Source organism: Rhinopithecus roxellana, chromosome 8 (genome assembly GCF_007565055.1).
Source record: "Rhinopithecus roxellana isolate Shanxi Qingling chromosome 8, ASM756505v1, whole genome shotgun sequence".
Lineage (NCBI taxonomy): Eukaryota > Metazoa > Chordata > Mammalia > Primates > Cercopithecidae > Rhinopithecus > Rhinopithecus roxellana.
Window position 1 is genome coordinate 50,407,157 of NC_044556.1, and position 16,889 is coordinate 50,424,045.

Consider the following 16,889-nt stretch of genomic DNA (forward strand, 5'->3'; position numbering starts at 1 on the left):
TCCTTAGAATAACATCCACTTCTTACCACGGCCTATAAGGTCTCAGGTGACCTGGCTCAGGTTCACCTCTGCCCCCTCCTCTTATTTATTATGATCCAGCTGCACTGGTCATTTTGTTCCTCAAACACACTAAGCTTATTTCTACCTTAGGGGTTTTGCAGTTCTTTCACCTCCTGCTTCAATTCCTCTCTAACGAAGTTTATTTTTTAATAAACTTTATTAATATCAGAAATCACTTTATTTGTATATTTATTTAATTATTTGTTTTCTGTCTATGTCCTCACCAGGCCTACTACAACTTCATTAAACTTAAGCTTGTGAGAATAGAGCCTTTATCCAATAATCTTGTTTCTCATTCTATTCTAGCACCCAGTATTGTGCCTGATATTTCATATATACCTTTTGGAAAGATCTGTGAATGGACTCCAGCTATACTACTTTTTAAAATAGGATTTAATGGAAGAGGAGACCCACAGAATCAAAGGAACAGTTGAAGACTCAAAAGAACAGGCTCAGAAGGGGCAGGAATAGGGGAAGCAATAAGGATCTAGGTAGCAAGAAGGGGCCAATTGGTTCTGGCCGCTTTTTTCTACTCTTATGTTGCTCCACTGATGATGCAATGCTCATAAAATCAGATCATCCTCGTGTGGGTCTCAAGATCATCACTGAGCTCAGGATACCTTAACCAAACTTCCCACCAAGACCATAAACTACGGCAAAAAAGGCAATTCTCGCCACCCAAAAAAAAGTAGGGTTATTGTCCAAAGAAGGGAAGGAATGGATACACCCATAGCCAAAAACCCAAAACAAAAGTCTGCAATAATCTCTCACTTGATATTTTGTCATCTAGAAAACAACCACTTTCTTTCTTTCTTTCTTTTTTTTTTTTTTTGAGACGGAGTTTCCAGGCTGGAGTGCAGTGGCGCGACCTTGGGTCACTGCAACCTCCGCCTCCTGGGTTCAAGTGATTCTCCTGTGTCAGCCTCCTGAGTAGCTGGGATTACAGGTGCCCGCCACCATGCCTGGCTAATTTTTCATATTTTTAGTAGAGACGGAGTTTCACCATGTTGGCCAGGCTGGTCTCAAACTTCTGACCTCAGGTGATCTGACCACCTCGGCCTCCCAAAGTACTGGGATTACAGGCATGAGCAACCATGCATGGCCAACATCTACTTTCTTGTAGTATTAACTGATGTTTGTTTAAGAGATATAAATAGATTTCAATATTAAGTCAAATAAAAGAAGAAAGATACCTCTGTTCAAAATTATATAGCATACTAAAAAGATGCTTTTAAATGTCTTCTCTGTCCTATGATTCAGAAGAAACTACAGGTCAGGAGACAGTTCTATGAGACATGTCCTTTTGGATATCCCAAACTAAATTAATTATCTTATTTCCCTGACATCTGCTTCTCGTACCACATTATCTATCTCAGTTAATGAAATTACTATTCACTCTCTGACTGGCCTAGGAATTTGTTTAGAGAGAGTTTACTTGTCTAGAGTAATAAACTGGAGAGTAATATTTGTTTCCACCATCTCCCTCATTTCCCACACTCAATTGATCAAAAAATCCTATCGATTCTAACTCAAATTCTCCAACCTATCTCTTCCTTACCATTCCCAATACCAATGCCTGTGTTCAGGCCCTTATTACCTTTGGCCCTGAACCACTTGCAACAGTTTCTCAGTGATCCCGTCTCCTCACTCAATCCACGTAAGCCCATCTCCCACACGGTTGCCACACTCATGACTCTAAAACAAAGATCTATGTCTGCCAGACTCTTCTTTAAAACCTTCTATAATTCCACACTGTCTATCAAAAATAAAAGCCAACCACCTCCGTGTCTTAGTTGAAATGACAGAACACAAAAGTTTCTCAGAATGATTTATAAATGCAACCCTTTCTTTAATATGGAGGTTCTTTCACCCTGCTGTACATGAGAAAAGCTGTAGTGCACTTAAAGAACACTGACGCTAAGACCTCAATCTGAAAAAGTCTGGTTTAACTGGTCTGGAATTAAGCCTTTACATCACCTTTTTAAAGACCTCCCCCGGATAATTCTACTATGTAGTCAGGGTTGAAAACTACTAATTTATAACATGGCTAGAGACACTTCTACTTCCAGACAGCATGCAGTAATAGGGTTCGTATTCATTCTCCTTCACCCCGACAGGTGAAGTCACCTGTCACTGAAAAAAATTAAAAAAAATTTATTTACTTAAAAATAGGACAAGATATATAAAATAATTATTTTCAGACACTGGATATCAGACAACATAGTAAAGTTATTCAAGAGAAGAAAGAAACAAGCAAAGTAAGCCATACAACTGTCCTATTTAACTGCCCAGGAGCTCACAGGTGGTGATAGCAGAGAGGGAATCCAAGCAGAGCCTGGTGATCTTCCTGAGTTGAAGAGATAATGCTGGGATTTGAGAAGGCCAAGGCAGCTAGAGTTCGTGGTGAAGAGTACCAGAAAGAAGAGAAGATTCCAGAGATCTGTGGAGAGTCTCCCTGAATATTCAGCTGAGTATTGATCGGTATATCAGAAAACTACCCAGGTTGGGGTAAGAACCACACAAGAGAATCAGATTAAACAATCCTCTTGGCTCACACAAGGCTGGAAGTAGTTTGTTTCATCATCTACTAAAGTGAGAAAAGCCTCATAATTAACAGGATATTGGGTAGAGTACTCAGAAAGGTATCACCCAAGTAATGGGGAAAATTAATCATCTTTAAAAAGCTTCTTGGGTTCCCCATAATGAAACTTAAAAACAAGATCAAGAAGGATCTGTTTCCAATTAACTTAACTGTGACCCAGAATAAAGCTCAATAATATTTACGGGAATACAAAACTATCTAACACCCAATATGTAAAATGTTCAATGTGTGGCATCAAATCAAAATATTACCAGGTGTGCAAAGAAGCAGGAAACAGCACTCAAAATGAAGAGAAAAATCAATTACTAGAAACATACTCAGAACTGGACAAATGTTAGAATTGTTATTATAGTATTTCAAATGTTCAAGAAAGTAGAACAGATTGATCAAGTGAAGTAAAATATTAATACATGGGCCGGCACAGTGGCTCACGCCTGTAATCCCAGAACTTTGGGAGGCCGAGGCGGGCAAATCACCTGAGGTCAGAAGTTTGAGACCAGCCTGGTCAACATGGTGAAACCCCATCTCTACTAAAAATACAAAAATTAGCCGGGCATGGTGGTGGGTGCCTGTAATCCCAGCTACTCGGGAGGCTGAGACAGGAGAATTGCTTGTACCTGGGAGGCAGAGATTAGAGGTAGCAGTAAGATGAGATCAACCTGGGAGGCAGAGATTAGAGGTAGCAGTAAGCTGAGATCGCAACATTGACAAGAGTGAAACTCTGTCTCAAAAAAAAGAAAAAAAATTAATACATGAAAGTTACACACTTCTAGAGATGAAAAAGACAATACCTGAGATGAAGAATACACTGGATGGAATTAACAACAGATTAGACACTGTAGACAAAAAAGTTAGTGAACTTAAAGACACAGCAATAAAAATGATCCAAAAATAAAACAAGAGAAAGAAGACAAAAAGTGAACAGAGCATCAGTGATCAATGGGAACAATTTAAATGACCTAATATATATGTAATTGAAGTCCCCAAAAGAAAGGAGTTACAAAGGGCAACAAAAAAGTTTTGAAAAAATCATGGCTGAAAATTGTCCAAGTGTAATGAAATCTGTAAACACACAGATCCAGTAAGTGTAACAAACCCAAAACACAAGAAACATGAAAATAACCACACCTAGGCACATTTTAATGAAATTGCTTAAGATCAGTGATAAAGAAAAAAATTTCAAACTATCCAGGAGAAAAAAAAACCATTATATAGAGAGGAACAAGGATAAGAATGAGAGCATAACTTGAAAATTAAAAGACAACAGAGAAGCCACGTGCAGTGGCTCACGCCTGTAATCCCAGCACTTTGGGAGGCTGAGGAGGGCAGATCACCTGAGGTCAGGAGTTCGAGACCAGCCTGACGAACATGGAGAAACCCCATCTCTACTAAAAATACAAAATTGGCTGGGCGTGGTGGTGCATGCCTGCAATCCCAGCTACTCAGGAGGCTGAGGCAGGAGAATCACTTGAACCAAGGAGACGGAGGTTGCAGTGAGCCGAGATGGCATCACTGCACTCTAGCCTGGGCAACGAGAGTGAAACTTTGTCTCAGAAAAAAAAAAACAAAACGAAAAGACAACAGAGCAACATCTTTAAAGAGCTGAAGGAAAAAAAGAGCAGTCACCTGGAATTCTATAACCAGCAGAGTTGGTTTCTTGTGCATACAACCGTGTAGTCACACAGGGCTTTGCACTCAGAAGGACTGTGCTTTGTTTAATGCTCTGTTGTTGATTACTTGAAATTCTTAATAATATTTGAACAGAGGGGTCTACATTTTCATTTTGCATTGAGCCCCACAAAGTATGTAACCAGTCCTAATAACCAGCAAGAATATCTTTCAAACATGAAGGTGAAATAAAGACTTTTTCACATACAAAAGCCGAAAGAATTTTCCCACCAGCAAATCTGCACAAGAATAAGAAGGATTAAAGAAATTATTTCAGGCAGAAGGAAAATGATACCAGATGAAAATCTAGATTTAAACAAACTAATGAAGAATACTGGAAATGGTAAATATGTCAGTAAATATGAAACTTTAAAAATATCTTTTACATCACTAATGAGTAAGGAAATGCAAATCAAAGCCACAGTGATATTTCACTTTGCACCCAGTAGGATGGCAATTATTTTAAAAAACAGAAACAGAAAATAACAGTGTTCATGAAGATATGGGGAAACTGAAACCCTTGTACACTGTTGGCGGGAATGTAAAATGGTGCAGTTACTGTAGAGAACAGTATGGTCGTTCCAAAATAGTAAATATAGAATTACCATATATGCAACAATCCCTCTTCTTTTGCAACACAGAAGAATTGAAAACAGGGACACAAACAGACAATTGTACATCTATATCTGTTGCAGCATTATTCACAGTGGCAAAAGGTAGAAACAATTGAAATTTCCATCAACAGATGAATGGATTAATAAAATGTTGTATAAACATACAGTGGAATATTACTTGGCCTTTTAAAAGGTACATAATTATAAGCCTGGGCAATGAAGTGAGACCCCATCTCTACAAAAAATACCAAAAAAATTGCTTGTAATCCCAGCTATTTGGGAGGCCAATGTGGGAAGATCGACTGAGCCCACGAAGTCAAAGCTGCACTGAGCCATGATTGTGCCACTGCACTCCAGCCTGGATGACAGAGTAAGACTCTATCTCACACACAAAAATGTATGTAATTACAACACATGCTACAACATGGATGACCCTGAAAGAGATTATGCTAAGTGAAATAAGCGGGATGCAAAACAACAAATATATGATTCCACTTATATAAGATGGCTACAGTAGTCAAATTCGTAGAGCCAGAAAGTAGAATAGTGGTTACCAGGAGGTAGGGGAGAGAGAATGGGTAGCTGTTGTTTAATGGATTCAGAGTCTCAGTTTGGGAAAAAGAGAAAATTCTGGAGATGGATGGTGGTACTTGTTGCATAATAATATGAATGTACTTAATGCAACTACTGAACTGTACACTTAAAATGGTTAAACTGGTAAATTTGTGGGGGAAGAAGAGTTTACTTAGCTCTTTTATTTATTTATTTATTTATTTATTTATTTATTTATTTATTTATTTATTTTTAGACAGAGTCTCACTCTGTCACCAGGCTGGAGAGCAGTGGTGCAATCTCAGCTCATTACAACCTCCAACTCCCTGGTTCACGCCATTCTCCTGCCTCAGCCTCCCAAGTAGCTGGGACTACAGGTGCCCACCACCATGCCCAGCTAATTTTTGTATTTTTAGTAGAGACAACGTTTCACCATGCTGGCCAGGATGGTCTCTATCTCCTGACCTCGTGATCCGCCCACCTTGGCCTCCCAAAGTGCTGGGATTACAGGTGTGACCACTGTGCCTGGCCTATTTAGTTCTATCTATTCATTTATGCAATGATGGTCTCAGCAGTAGGTAATAGAAATATAACCTTATATTTAAAATTCATTTTTCATTTTGAAATGTTTGGGTCTTTGTCTCTACTTTCTACTTTACTATTTTTATTTATTTATTCATTTATTTTTAACAGTGGTGGATCTGAGATCTACCTTACTGTTTTAAATACTTAACTCCGACCAAATAGAAGATAAATAAAAATTGTATTCCCTTACTTTTCTCTAAGGCCATACTGGTATAACTAGAATTGGCTCTTTAGAATTTAGGTATCATTTATAGTAAGCTGGAGATCTGATCACAGAATGATACATGTAAGAAAGTTATAGCACAAAAAAATGCACAGATATTTTTAAAAGGACAAATTTCAGGACACTTTCCATCTGAGTTCATAAGAAAGTCCTCTTGATTATACTTCAAAGTTAAAACGCTCTTCCCTTCAAATTCATGAAAATATTAGGATTCATAGAACACAGTGGTCACTGGTGACATGGCCCATGGTAGCTGAATTAGATTGAGTATAAATGAAGTCTTCACATATTAGCGAAGAGGTTAACAGAAGAAAGGCTAGGAAGCCACTTGAAGCTCATGTCCATGGAAGGCCAAATGAAGTTGATTGAACTGTTCCATTAGAAAGATATTATCCCATTGCTTAGCCCTCAAAGTGCTCATACTGCTACTTTCCTTCTTTATACCACCAGTTCTGGGAGCAAACCTCCTGGAAAAATGGAAGCATAGACTGTAAACACAAAACTGTGGGGACAGCAAAGGGACTCTGATGCTCTAGTTGTGTCTAGATACTGTCAAATGTCCCTTGTGATGCACAATTGCCCTTAGTTGAGAACCACTAACCAAAATAAATTAAATAATATATCGTGTTCATGCATCAGAAGACCCAATATTGTTAAGATATCAACTCTCTATAAGTTGATCTATAGACTCAATGCAACCCCAATCAAATAGCCCACTGGCTTTTTGTCTATAGTTACAAGTGAATTCTGAAATGTATATGGAAATGCAAATAACGTAACACAATGAAAACGATTTTGAATAAGAAGAATGAAGTTCAAGACTTTAACTACATGATTTCAAGACATGTAAAGCTACTGTAACCAAGTCAGTATGGTATTGGTCTAAAGATAGATAAGGGAGGCTGAGGCAGGAGAATTGCTTGAACCCAGGAGGTGAAGGTTGCCGTGAGCTGAGATCGTGCCACTGCACTTCAGCCTGGGCGACGGAGTTAGACTCCGTCTCAAAAAAAGAAAAAGAAAAAGAAAGATAGATAAATAAATCAGTCAAACAAAATAGAAACCCAGATACAAATAATTACATATGTGGTCAATTGATTTCAACAAAGGTGCTAAAGCAATTAAGTGGAGAAAGGATAGTGCCCTTAACAAACAGTGTCAGAACAACTGTACATCTACATTTGAAAAGAAAAAAAAAACACCTTGATCACCATATACAAAAGTAAACTCAAATGAATCATAGGCCTAAATGTAAAAATGCAAAACTATAAAACGTCTAGAAAAAAATAGAATATTTTTATAATCTGGATTAAGCAATGATTTCTTAGATATGTCATTAAAAGCAAAACCATAAAAATAAAAAGCAAAACCAAAAAAAAGATAATGTTTATTTACCACAGCAAAATTTTAAAATGTCTGGTCTTCAAAAGACAGTGTTACTAAAATGGAAAGACAGTCTGCACAGTGCGAGAACATATTTGCAAAGAACATATATAATAAAACTTGTATTTAGAATATGAAACTAACCCAATGAACTCAGTGAAACCCAGACAACTCAATGGAAAACGGGCAAAAGATTTCAACAGACACTTCACCAAAAATATGTAGATAATAATCAAGCACATGAAAAAAAACCTCAATATCATTAATCATTAGGGAAATTTAAATTAAAAGAACATAAGATTTTACACCCACTAGAATGGCTATAATAAAAAAGATGTACAGTAACGAGTATTGGGAAGGATGTGGATAAATGAGTACCTTCATACATTACTACTGGGAATGTAAAAGGTATAACCCTTTAGGAAAACAATTTGGCAGTCTCTTTAAAAGCATGCCTAGTGTTATATGCCCTGAGAAATGTACCCAAGAGAAATGAAAGATGTGCACAAATAATTATAGCAACTTTATTTGTAATAGCCATAAAACTGGAAACAACCAAACAAATGGTGAATTAATAAAGTGTAGCACATTCATGCAATGAAATACTACTCAGCAACAAAAGAAAATGAACTACTGATACCCACAACAGCATAGATAAGTTTCAAAATAATTATGCTGAGTGAAAGAAGCCAGACAACAACAAAGAGTAGATACTATATTATTCCATTTGTACGAAATTCTAGGAAATGCAAAGTAACATATAATGACAAAAGCAGAGGGGTGGGAAGGAGGAATTGAAAAAGGGCAGAAGGAAACTTTTTGGGATGATGGATTAGTTTGTCATCTTGATTGTGGTGATGATTTCACAGGTATAAACATATGCTGAAATTTCAAATTGTACACTTTACATTTACCCAGTTTATTGTATGTCAATTATATCTCAATAAAGCTGTAGAGCAGCAATAACAAAGAGATGGCTAGACAAGCGTATTACAGTAGTTGAAGTTTGATGTTAGAAACTCATTGAATCTTCTCTGAAGTCTTTGTCCTCTGCAGTTGTCTGCAGGTTTCAGGCTATCCACCTACATAGAATGTGCAATCTGCTGGGCTTCAGAAGCACACATTGAGGCAGATGGCCAACAGCTGAAAATTCACTTAATTTCCTTTTTTAAATAGTTATATACTTGAAAAAGGATCGACTTTGAATTAAATCCTCACAGAAAATTTCTATCACAGCATGGGATTCACTTCAATAAAGCATCTTCCCAGCATCATAAATCTGCTTGTGTCTTTCTGGCAAAATTTGCTTCCCATTCAACCTGGCTTTGTTAGCTTGTCAAGCCTAACAAAAATTCACCTCTTGTATAAAGCTGTCTCTGATCATCTGCCTTTTTTAATTTTTAATTTTTAAATTTTTAAGTTTTTAATTTTTATTTTTTTATTATTATTATTATTATTATTTTTTGAGATGGAGTCTCACTCTGCCACCCAGGCTGGAGTGCAGTGGTGCGATCTCGGCTCACTGCAACCTCCATCTCCCTGGTTCAAGTGATCCTCCTGCTTCAGCCTCCTGAGTAGCTGGGATTACAGGCACACCGCCACACCCAGCTAACTTTTTTGTATTTTCAGTAGACATGGAGTTTTACCATGTTGACCAGACTGATCTCGAACTCCTGACCTCAAGTGATCCACCTGCCTCGGCCTTCCAAAGTGCTGGGATTAACAGGCATGAGCCACCGTGCCCGGCCTCATCTGCCTTTTAGCACCATAGAGAGGTACCATTAACCACCTGGTTTATATTGCCAGCATGTAGGGGCTGTAATATGGTACCCTAGCCCCACCTCCCTACCCCCATCATTATTTTTTCCTTAAGAAAATAAGCTTGCCACTTAGAATTTAAACTTTACAATTAAGATAAACTAATTTAGAGAATAAATGTAGACACTTGAAACAGTCACAAGGATCCCCAAATCAGACTATAACCTGACTGAAAGTATTAGCATATCAGAGACAGAAAAAAAGGAGTACCTAAGAAGGGAGGATAATCATCAGTGGACACTTACTGTCCAGGAAAAAGAACCCATGTGTACACTTTGATGCTCTGAAGTTATCAAATTATTTGAAATTTAGAATCCACTAATTAATTCCTCTTGCTCTAGATTCAAGTTTCAAAAACAACCTTTTGGCTGTAATTTGGCTCTCAAATGTGGCACACATACCAAGAGATATTTTGCTGGGATCATAAAAGAGAGTCTAGTTCCCTAAGATGTTAAAATTCTCATTATATATTAATCATTTGTTATTCTGGGTTTATAGAGTAGTCCTGTGATTTATCAGTTTAAAAAACAGTCTTGGCTGGGTGCAGTGACTCATGCCTTTAGTCTCAGCACTTTGGGAGGGTGGGGTGGGAGAACTGCTTGAAGCCAGGAGTTTGAGACCAGCCTAGGCAACATAGCAAGACTCCATCTCTATACAAAAGAATTTTTAAAAAGTAGCCAGAAATGGTGGTACACAACTGTGATCTCAGCTACTTGGGAGGCCAAGGCAAGAGGATCCCTTGAGCCCAGGAGTTGGAGGCTGCAGGGAGCTATGACTGCGCCACTTCACTCCAACCTAGGCAACACAGTGAGACTCCATCTCTAAAAAAGAAAAAAAAAAAAAAAAAAGAAAAAGAAAAGAAACAGACTTAACAAGTTAAAGACAAGATTTTGACATATTTTTCAAGATAATGGCATTTTCTATGGCTTGTTAGGGAAGTCAACTTTCCTTGGAGAGAGAGAGAGAAAGAGAGAAAGAGAAAGACGTCTACAGTTCATCTTTCTGTTATAGCGCTTATTCCATACTCCAGTTACTGAAGCATATTATAGAACTATAGATTCTGAATTACCTGAGGGTAGTTTTGTATCCAGTTTGTGCTGGCCTCCACCATCATTGCTCAATAAATAACACCAAAATGAACTGAATTTGGATAATGTGCAGAGCTGCTTTTTTCACATTTTTTAGTTGACTGAGAGTTAGAAAATCGTACCAAAAACACCACTCCCCAAGTATAACCTCTAATATGCTAACACTCATTAAACCTCTAACACTATAGTTAAAATTGTTATGTTTTTTAAAAAATGCTAAACTGGCGAACTGATTTTTAAATGAAGGGCAAAGTAGCACTAACCTCAGTCAAGTTGCTGTAACTGTTTCATTTGGGAACTGTAAAATTTAAAAAAAAATTTCAAGATTTATCATTACATCAACGAAGATGAATATAGGTGTAGTTTTTCAGATGAGTAACAAGGAAGTTATGAATGTTTGCTATCTACTTTCACAATTAAACCACAATTTAGAGGATCAAATTCTAACCCTACAAACTTTTCTTTGAACCAAAGACAGGGAGAAAAGTCATACTCTTGTGATAAGGAGTCATAATTCATTTTAAATTCTGCAGGATTAATGCTGCTTTCCACATGAAAAGAATTCACCCTGTGTATGTCAAGTGATCAAGGAGCCTTGGAATTATGAATACATATTCAGATTAATTTTTTTGTTCTAAGCTTTAAATAAAATTTCAAAGTATTTTATAAAATAATTTACATCCCATATACTTTTTTAAAAAAAGTAATTATGTCTATAAAAGTAATTTGAATAAGGTGATAAAAATTTTACTTTATAAAATATAAAACAGCAAATACTTTTTGCTTAATTATTTCTTAGGAGCAGTAATTTATTATGGGTTTCTTAAAAGACATGTGATTCATCAAAAAGTTTATACACCATGATCAACTGGGCTTCATCCCTGGGGTGCAAGGCTGGTTCAACATACGCAAATCAATAAACGTAATCCAGCATATAAACAGAACCAAAGACAAAAACCACATGATTATTTCAATAGATGCAGAAAAGGTCTTTGACAAAATTCAACAGCCCTTCATGCTAAAAACTCTCAATAAATTCGGTATTGATGGAACGTATCTCAAAATAATAAGAGCTATTTATGACAAACCCACAGCTAATATCATACTGAATGAGCAAAAACTGGAAAAATTCCCTTTGAAAACTGGCACAAGACAGGGATGCCCTCTCTCGCCACTCCTATTCAACATAGTGTTGGAAGTTCTGGCTAGGGCAATCAGGCAAGAGAAAGAAATCAAGGGTATGCAGTTAGGAAAAGAAGAAGTCAAATTGTCCCTGTTTGCAGATGACATGATTGTATATTTAGAAAACCCCATCATCTCAGCCCAAAATCTCCTTAAGCTGATAAGCAACTTCAGCAAAGTCTCAGGATACAAAATTAATGTGCAAAAATCACAAGCATTGTTATACACCAGTAACAGACAAACAGAGAGCCAAATCATGAATGAATTTCCATTCACAATTGCTTCAAAGAGAATAAAATACCTAGGAATCCAACTTACAAGGGATGTAAAGGACCTCTTCAAGGAGAACTACAAACCACTGCTCAGTGAAGTAAAAGAGGACACAAACAAATGGAAGAACATACCATGCTCATGGATAGGAAGAATCAATATCGTGAAAATGGCCATACTGCCCAAGGTAATTTATAGATTCAATGCCATCCTCATCAAGCTACCAATGAGTTTCTTCACAGAATTGGAAAAAATTGCTTTAAAGTTCATATGGAACCAAAAAAGAGCCCGCATTGCCAAGACAATCCTAAGTCAGAAGGACAAAGCTGGAGGCGTCACACTACCTGACTTCAAACTATACTACAAGGCTACAGTAACCAAAACAGCATGGTACTGGTACCAAAACAGAGATATAGACCAATGGAACAGAACAGAGTCCTCAGAAATAATACCACACATCTACAGCCATCTGATCTTTGACAAACCGGAGAGAAACAAGAAATGGGGAAAGGATTCCCTATTTAATAAATGGTGCTGGGAAAATTGACTAGCCATAAGTAGAAAGCTGAAACTGGATCCTTTCCTTACTCCTTATACGAAAATTAATTCAAGATGGATTAGAGACTTAAATGTTAGACCTAATACCATAAAAACCCTAGAAGAAAACCTAGGTAATGCCATTCAGGACATAGGCATGGGCAAGGACTTCATGTCTAAAACACCAAAAGCAATGGCAACAAAAGCCAAAATTGACAAATGGGATCTAATTAAACTAAAGAGCTTCTGCACAGCAAAAGAAACTACCATCAGAGTGAACAATCAACCTACAGAATGGGAGAAAATTTTTGCAATCTACTCATCTGACAAAGGGCTAATATCTAGAACCTACAAAGAACTCAAACAAATTTACAAGAAAAAAACAAACAACCCCATCAAAAAGTGGGTAAAGGATATGAACAGACATTTCTCAAAAGAAGACATGCATGCAGCCAATAGACACATGAAAAAATGCTCGTCATCACTGACCATCAGAGAAATGCAAATCAAAACCACAATGAGATACCATCTCACACCAGTTAGAATGGCAATCATTAAAAAAGTCAGGAAAGAACAGGTGCTGGAGAGGATGTGGAGAAATAGGAATACTTTTACACTGTTGGTGGGATTGTAAACTAGTTCAACCATTGTGGAAAACAGTATGGCGATTCCTCAAGAATCTAGAACTAGAAATACCGTATGACCCAGCCATCCCATTACTGGGTACATACCCAAAGGATTATAAATCATGCTGCTATAAAGACACATGCACACGTATGTTTATTGCGGCACTATTCACAATAGCGAAGATGTGGAATCAACCCAAATGTCCATCAGTGACAGATTGGATTAAGAAAATGTGGCACATATACACCATGGAATACTATGCAGCCATAAAAAAGGATGAGTTTGTGTCCTTTGTAGGGACATGGATGTAGCTGGAAACCATCATTCTCAGCAAACTGTCACAAGAACAGAAAACCAAACACCGCATGTTCTCACTCATAGGTGGGAATTGAACAATGAGATCACTTGGACTCAGGAAGGGGAATATCACACACCGGGGCCTATTATGGGGAGGGGGGGGGAGGGATTGCATTGGGAGTTATACCTGATGTAAATGACGAGTTGATGGGTGCTGACGAGTTGATGGGTGCAACACACCAACATGGCACAAGTATACATATATAACAAACCTGCACGTTGTGTGCACATGTACCCTAGAACTTAAAGTATAATAAAAAAAAAAAGACGTGATTTATTTGAGCACTATTAACTGAATGTCTGAGTCTGTTTTCTGACATAAACAGTGGATAGTGTTATGAAAAAATAAAATTGTCAGTGAATATGCTAAATTTCATAGTTCACAAATATAGCTATCCAGAACATAGAATACAGATCCAGTGACTATTTAGTTTTATAATTAGCACTGTTTTAATCCAAATTCCAATTTTATGCACAGGAAACTGAGGCCTACAGAAATGAAGTAACTTTTACACACCCATTAGCTCAGAGGCTGGAACCACTATTGCCTGGTAGTTCGATTTATGAGTACTACCTTCCATGAAATAAAAAGCTAAAAATGCTGTGATGAGGACATGTTTTTTTCTAGAAAGGCTGCAGCACAATCTATCTCTTCTCCCAAAAATCGTATGTATGACAGATTTTTATGTTACTGCTACTACATGAAGAAAATTGAGCCTAATCTGTTCGGTCTTCCAGGCCAAAGCAATGGAAAGGATTGATTTTAGATGGAGCTTGTCCTGCATGGCCTCCATCCAGCCATTAGGCAGGGCTCCAGCTCTGCAGGGGAAGAGAGGTAGCCCAGGAAGAGGGAATCACCACCCGCCCCACCTTGCGATCTGTATCTAAGAGAAATAACCCTGAAAAGAAGAGGTATAAGAGAAGGCAGTGTGTGCTTTCGTCCGGGTGCATTTCCTGATCCTTCATCTTCCATGACGATCTCTGATGTTTCCATCCTGGTATAGCCTTCTGAGCCATGTGTTCATCTCTCCTTTGGCTTAGCCCAACAGACACAGCCTGCAGTCTCACCTCCATCAACACAGCAAATGTCTATGCCTCAAGCAAAGACCTTGAGACAGAGACCGAGTTTCCCACGCTTTAGCCCTTCCACGGGCACACCTTTATTTCTGGGCAACTCAACCCTGTCCCTCCTCCTCCTGCCTCCACCACGGGCCCCATTACCTCCCTAACCTTCTCCAAGCAGTAGTCACTCAGCGCCAACCCCTCTCAGGCGTTGGGATCTCCAGTCCGGGGCCCCAGCCTTCCGCGCGGTTCTCCTGCCCTCCCCACCGTGCGTTGCCTCCCCCATCGCGTTCCTCAGCCTCCGGGGCTCCAGAGGCAGGAGCTGGCCATGCTCTCACCTCATCCAGGGTGCGGCCGCCGCGGCTGCTTCTTCCTTCTCGGCCGCCGCTGCCCAGCTCCCGGCTGGCTCCGGGCGCCGTCTTTCCCGGCTCGGGGGATGCCGCGGGGACTGAGGGGTTCGTGTCGTGTCCCCGGAATGGTAAGGCGCGTGGTGAGCCCGGCGGGACGCGCGACAGCAGCAGCCCAACTCGTATCGGCGGCGGCAGCAGGACTCGCTGTCTGTCCCCTTCATGGATTTCCTGGGCCTGGCCACCTCAGTCTTAGCTACGGTTCCTGCTTGTTTTCCTGGTGTCTTCCGGGACTGCCAGGGCGCATCCTCTGGGCCTGGCTGAGCATTCCCGTCAGTTCCCTGGGCCTCCTCCGCGGCTGCCTCTGCCACCTGCTCCGCCCAGATTGCTTTGGTCCTTCTCCCGCAGACACACTCAACTGCCCTTCATCATCTGTCATCTCCCCATTCTCTCTCCACCCACTGCCTCATTCCCAGATCCCACTCCGTTTCTTCCTTTCTATCCGCTCCAATGTCACCTTCCCTTGATTTCCAACCTCAAAGAAGTTTCTCCTTTTCTGTCTCTCAATAGTTTCCCCGGTTTCATCCTCCTCCCCGCGCCCCCGTATCAGTCATCCTTTCATAATTTATCCAGTTTTCCTATCCTTTTAGGTCCAAGGAATGATTACTGCAGGTTGTTGGCTAGCCTCTTTTCTTCCTCTCTGTTTCTCTCTCTTTCCTAAAATCTTTTCCTTTCAATTTTCCCTTTGTTTTTCAATTGTAAAAACTTTCTCCCAAGCAACCTAAATTTTCATTTCGGTTGAGACTGATTGCAGTTTTCCATGAACTCATAGTAAAGCATACATAGCTTGGTATCCACCATAAACCAAGAAAGTGTTTTAACCTTTTTTTGAAGTTGATTAGTTAAATAAATTATCCAGTAAATATTCATTCCGAAAATCCAGTTCTTATATCCAACATATGTCTTTGAAAACAGAGACTAGTTTGCTTTTGCATCCAGCAAAGCAAAATGCTTCTGCAACACTATTGCATATAGCATAAGGTCAGCAGGGGAGGGGGAGCAAGGTTTATCTTTGTAGTTGGGCACTGTGGATCTCAAGGTTCATAGGCAATAGCTATTACTGTTGACTGACTGAATGCCATCATAGCTGAATTCATCTCAACTCATCCTTCCTTACAAATCTGTTGCTCTGTTCCGTGTTTTAACCCCAGCCCTGTCTACCCAGCTGCTCAATCCCTAAACTAGAAGTTGTAAGGGACTTATTTCTCCCTTACCCATCTCATCCAGTCATTAATTCTACTTCTTTACTCTCTCTCTCTACACACACACACACACACACACACACACACACACATACACATATATATACACACATATATATACACACACACATATATATACACTTTTTTTTTTTTTTTTGAAACGGAGTCTTGCTCTGTCACCCAGGCTGGAGTGCAGTGGCACGATCTCAGCTCACTGCAAGCTCCGCCTCTTGGGTTCATGCCATTCTCCTGCCTCAGCCTCCCACATAGCTGGGACTACAAGCGCCTGCCACCATGCTTGGCTAATTTTTTTTTCTTTTTTTTTCTTTTTTTTGTATTTTTAGTGAAGTCGGGGTTTCATCGTGTTAGCCAGGATGGTGTCGATCTCCTGACCTCGTGATCCACCTGCCTCGGCCTCCCAAAGTGCTGGGATTACAGGCGTGAGCCACTGCGCCCGCCTCTTTACTATATTTTTAAATGGTTTTTCCTATCGTGATTCCAGCTGCCTCCAGAAAATGGAATTTTCGGGTATCTCATCATTCTTTTATTTTTTAATTTTTTTTTCTTTTTTTTTTCTTTGAGATGGAGTCTCACTCTGTCACTCAGAGGGCTGGAGTGCAGTGGCGTGATCTCGGCCTACAGCAACCTCTGCCTC

General features: G+C 39.2%; 1 protein-coding gene across 4 annotated transcripts in view; it reads right to left on the minus strand.

The window, feature by feature from the left end:
• Positions 1-15,278, minus strand: part of LOC104660340 (myomegalin) — a 223,801-nt gene extending 208,523 nt beyond the window's left edge. For all 4 annotated transcript variants that reach the window (XM_030935208.1, XM_030935209.1, XM_030935207.1 and 1 more), the window contains exon 1: positions 14,964-15,278. In XM_030935208.1, coding sequence (XP_030791068.1) covers positions 14,964-15,196 — 233 coding nt within the window. In that variant the 5' untranslated portion in view covers positions 15,197-15,278. The remainder of the gene's footprint in view (positions 1-14,963) is intronic.
• Between the last annotated feature and the right edge of the window lie 1,611 nt (positions 15,279-16,889).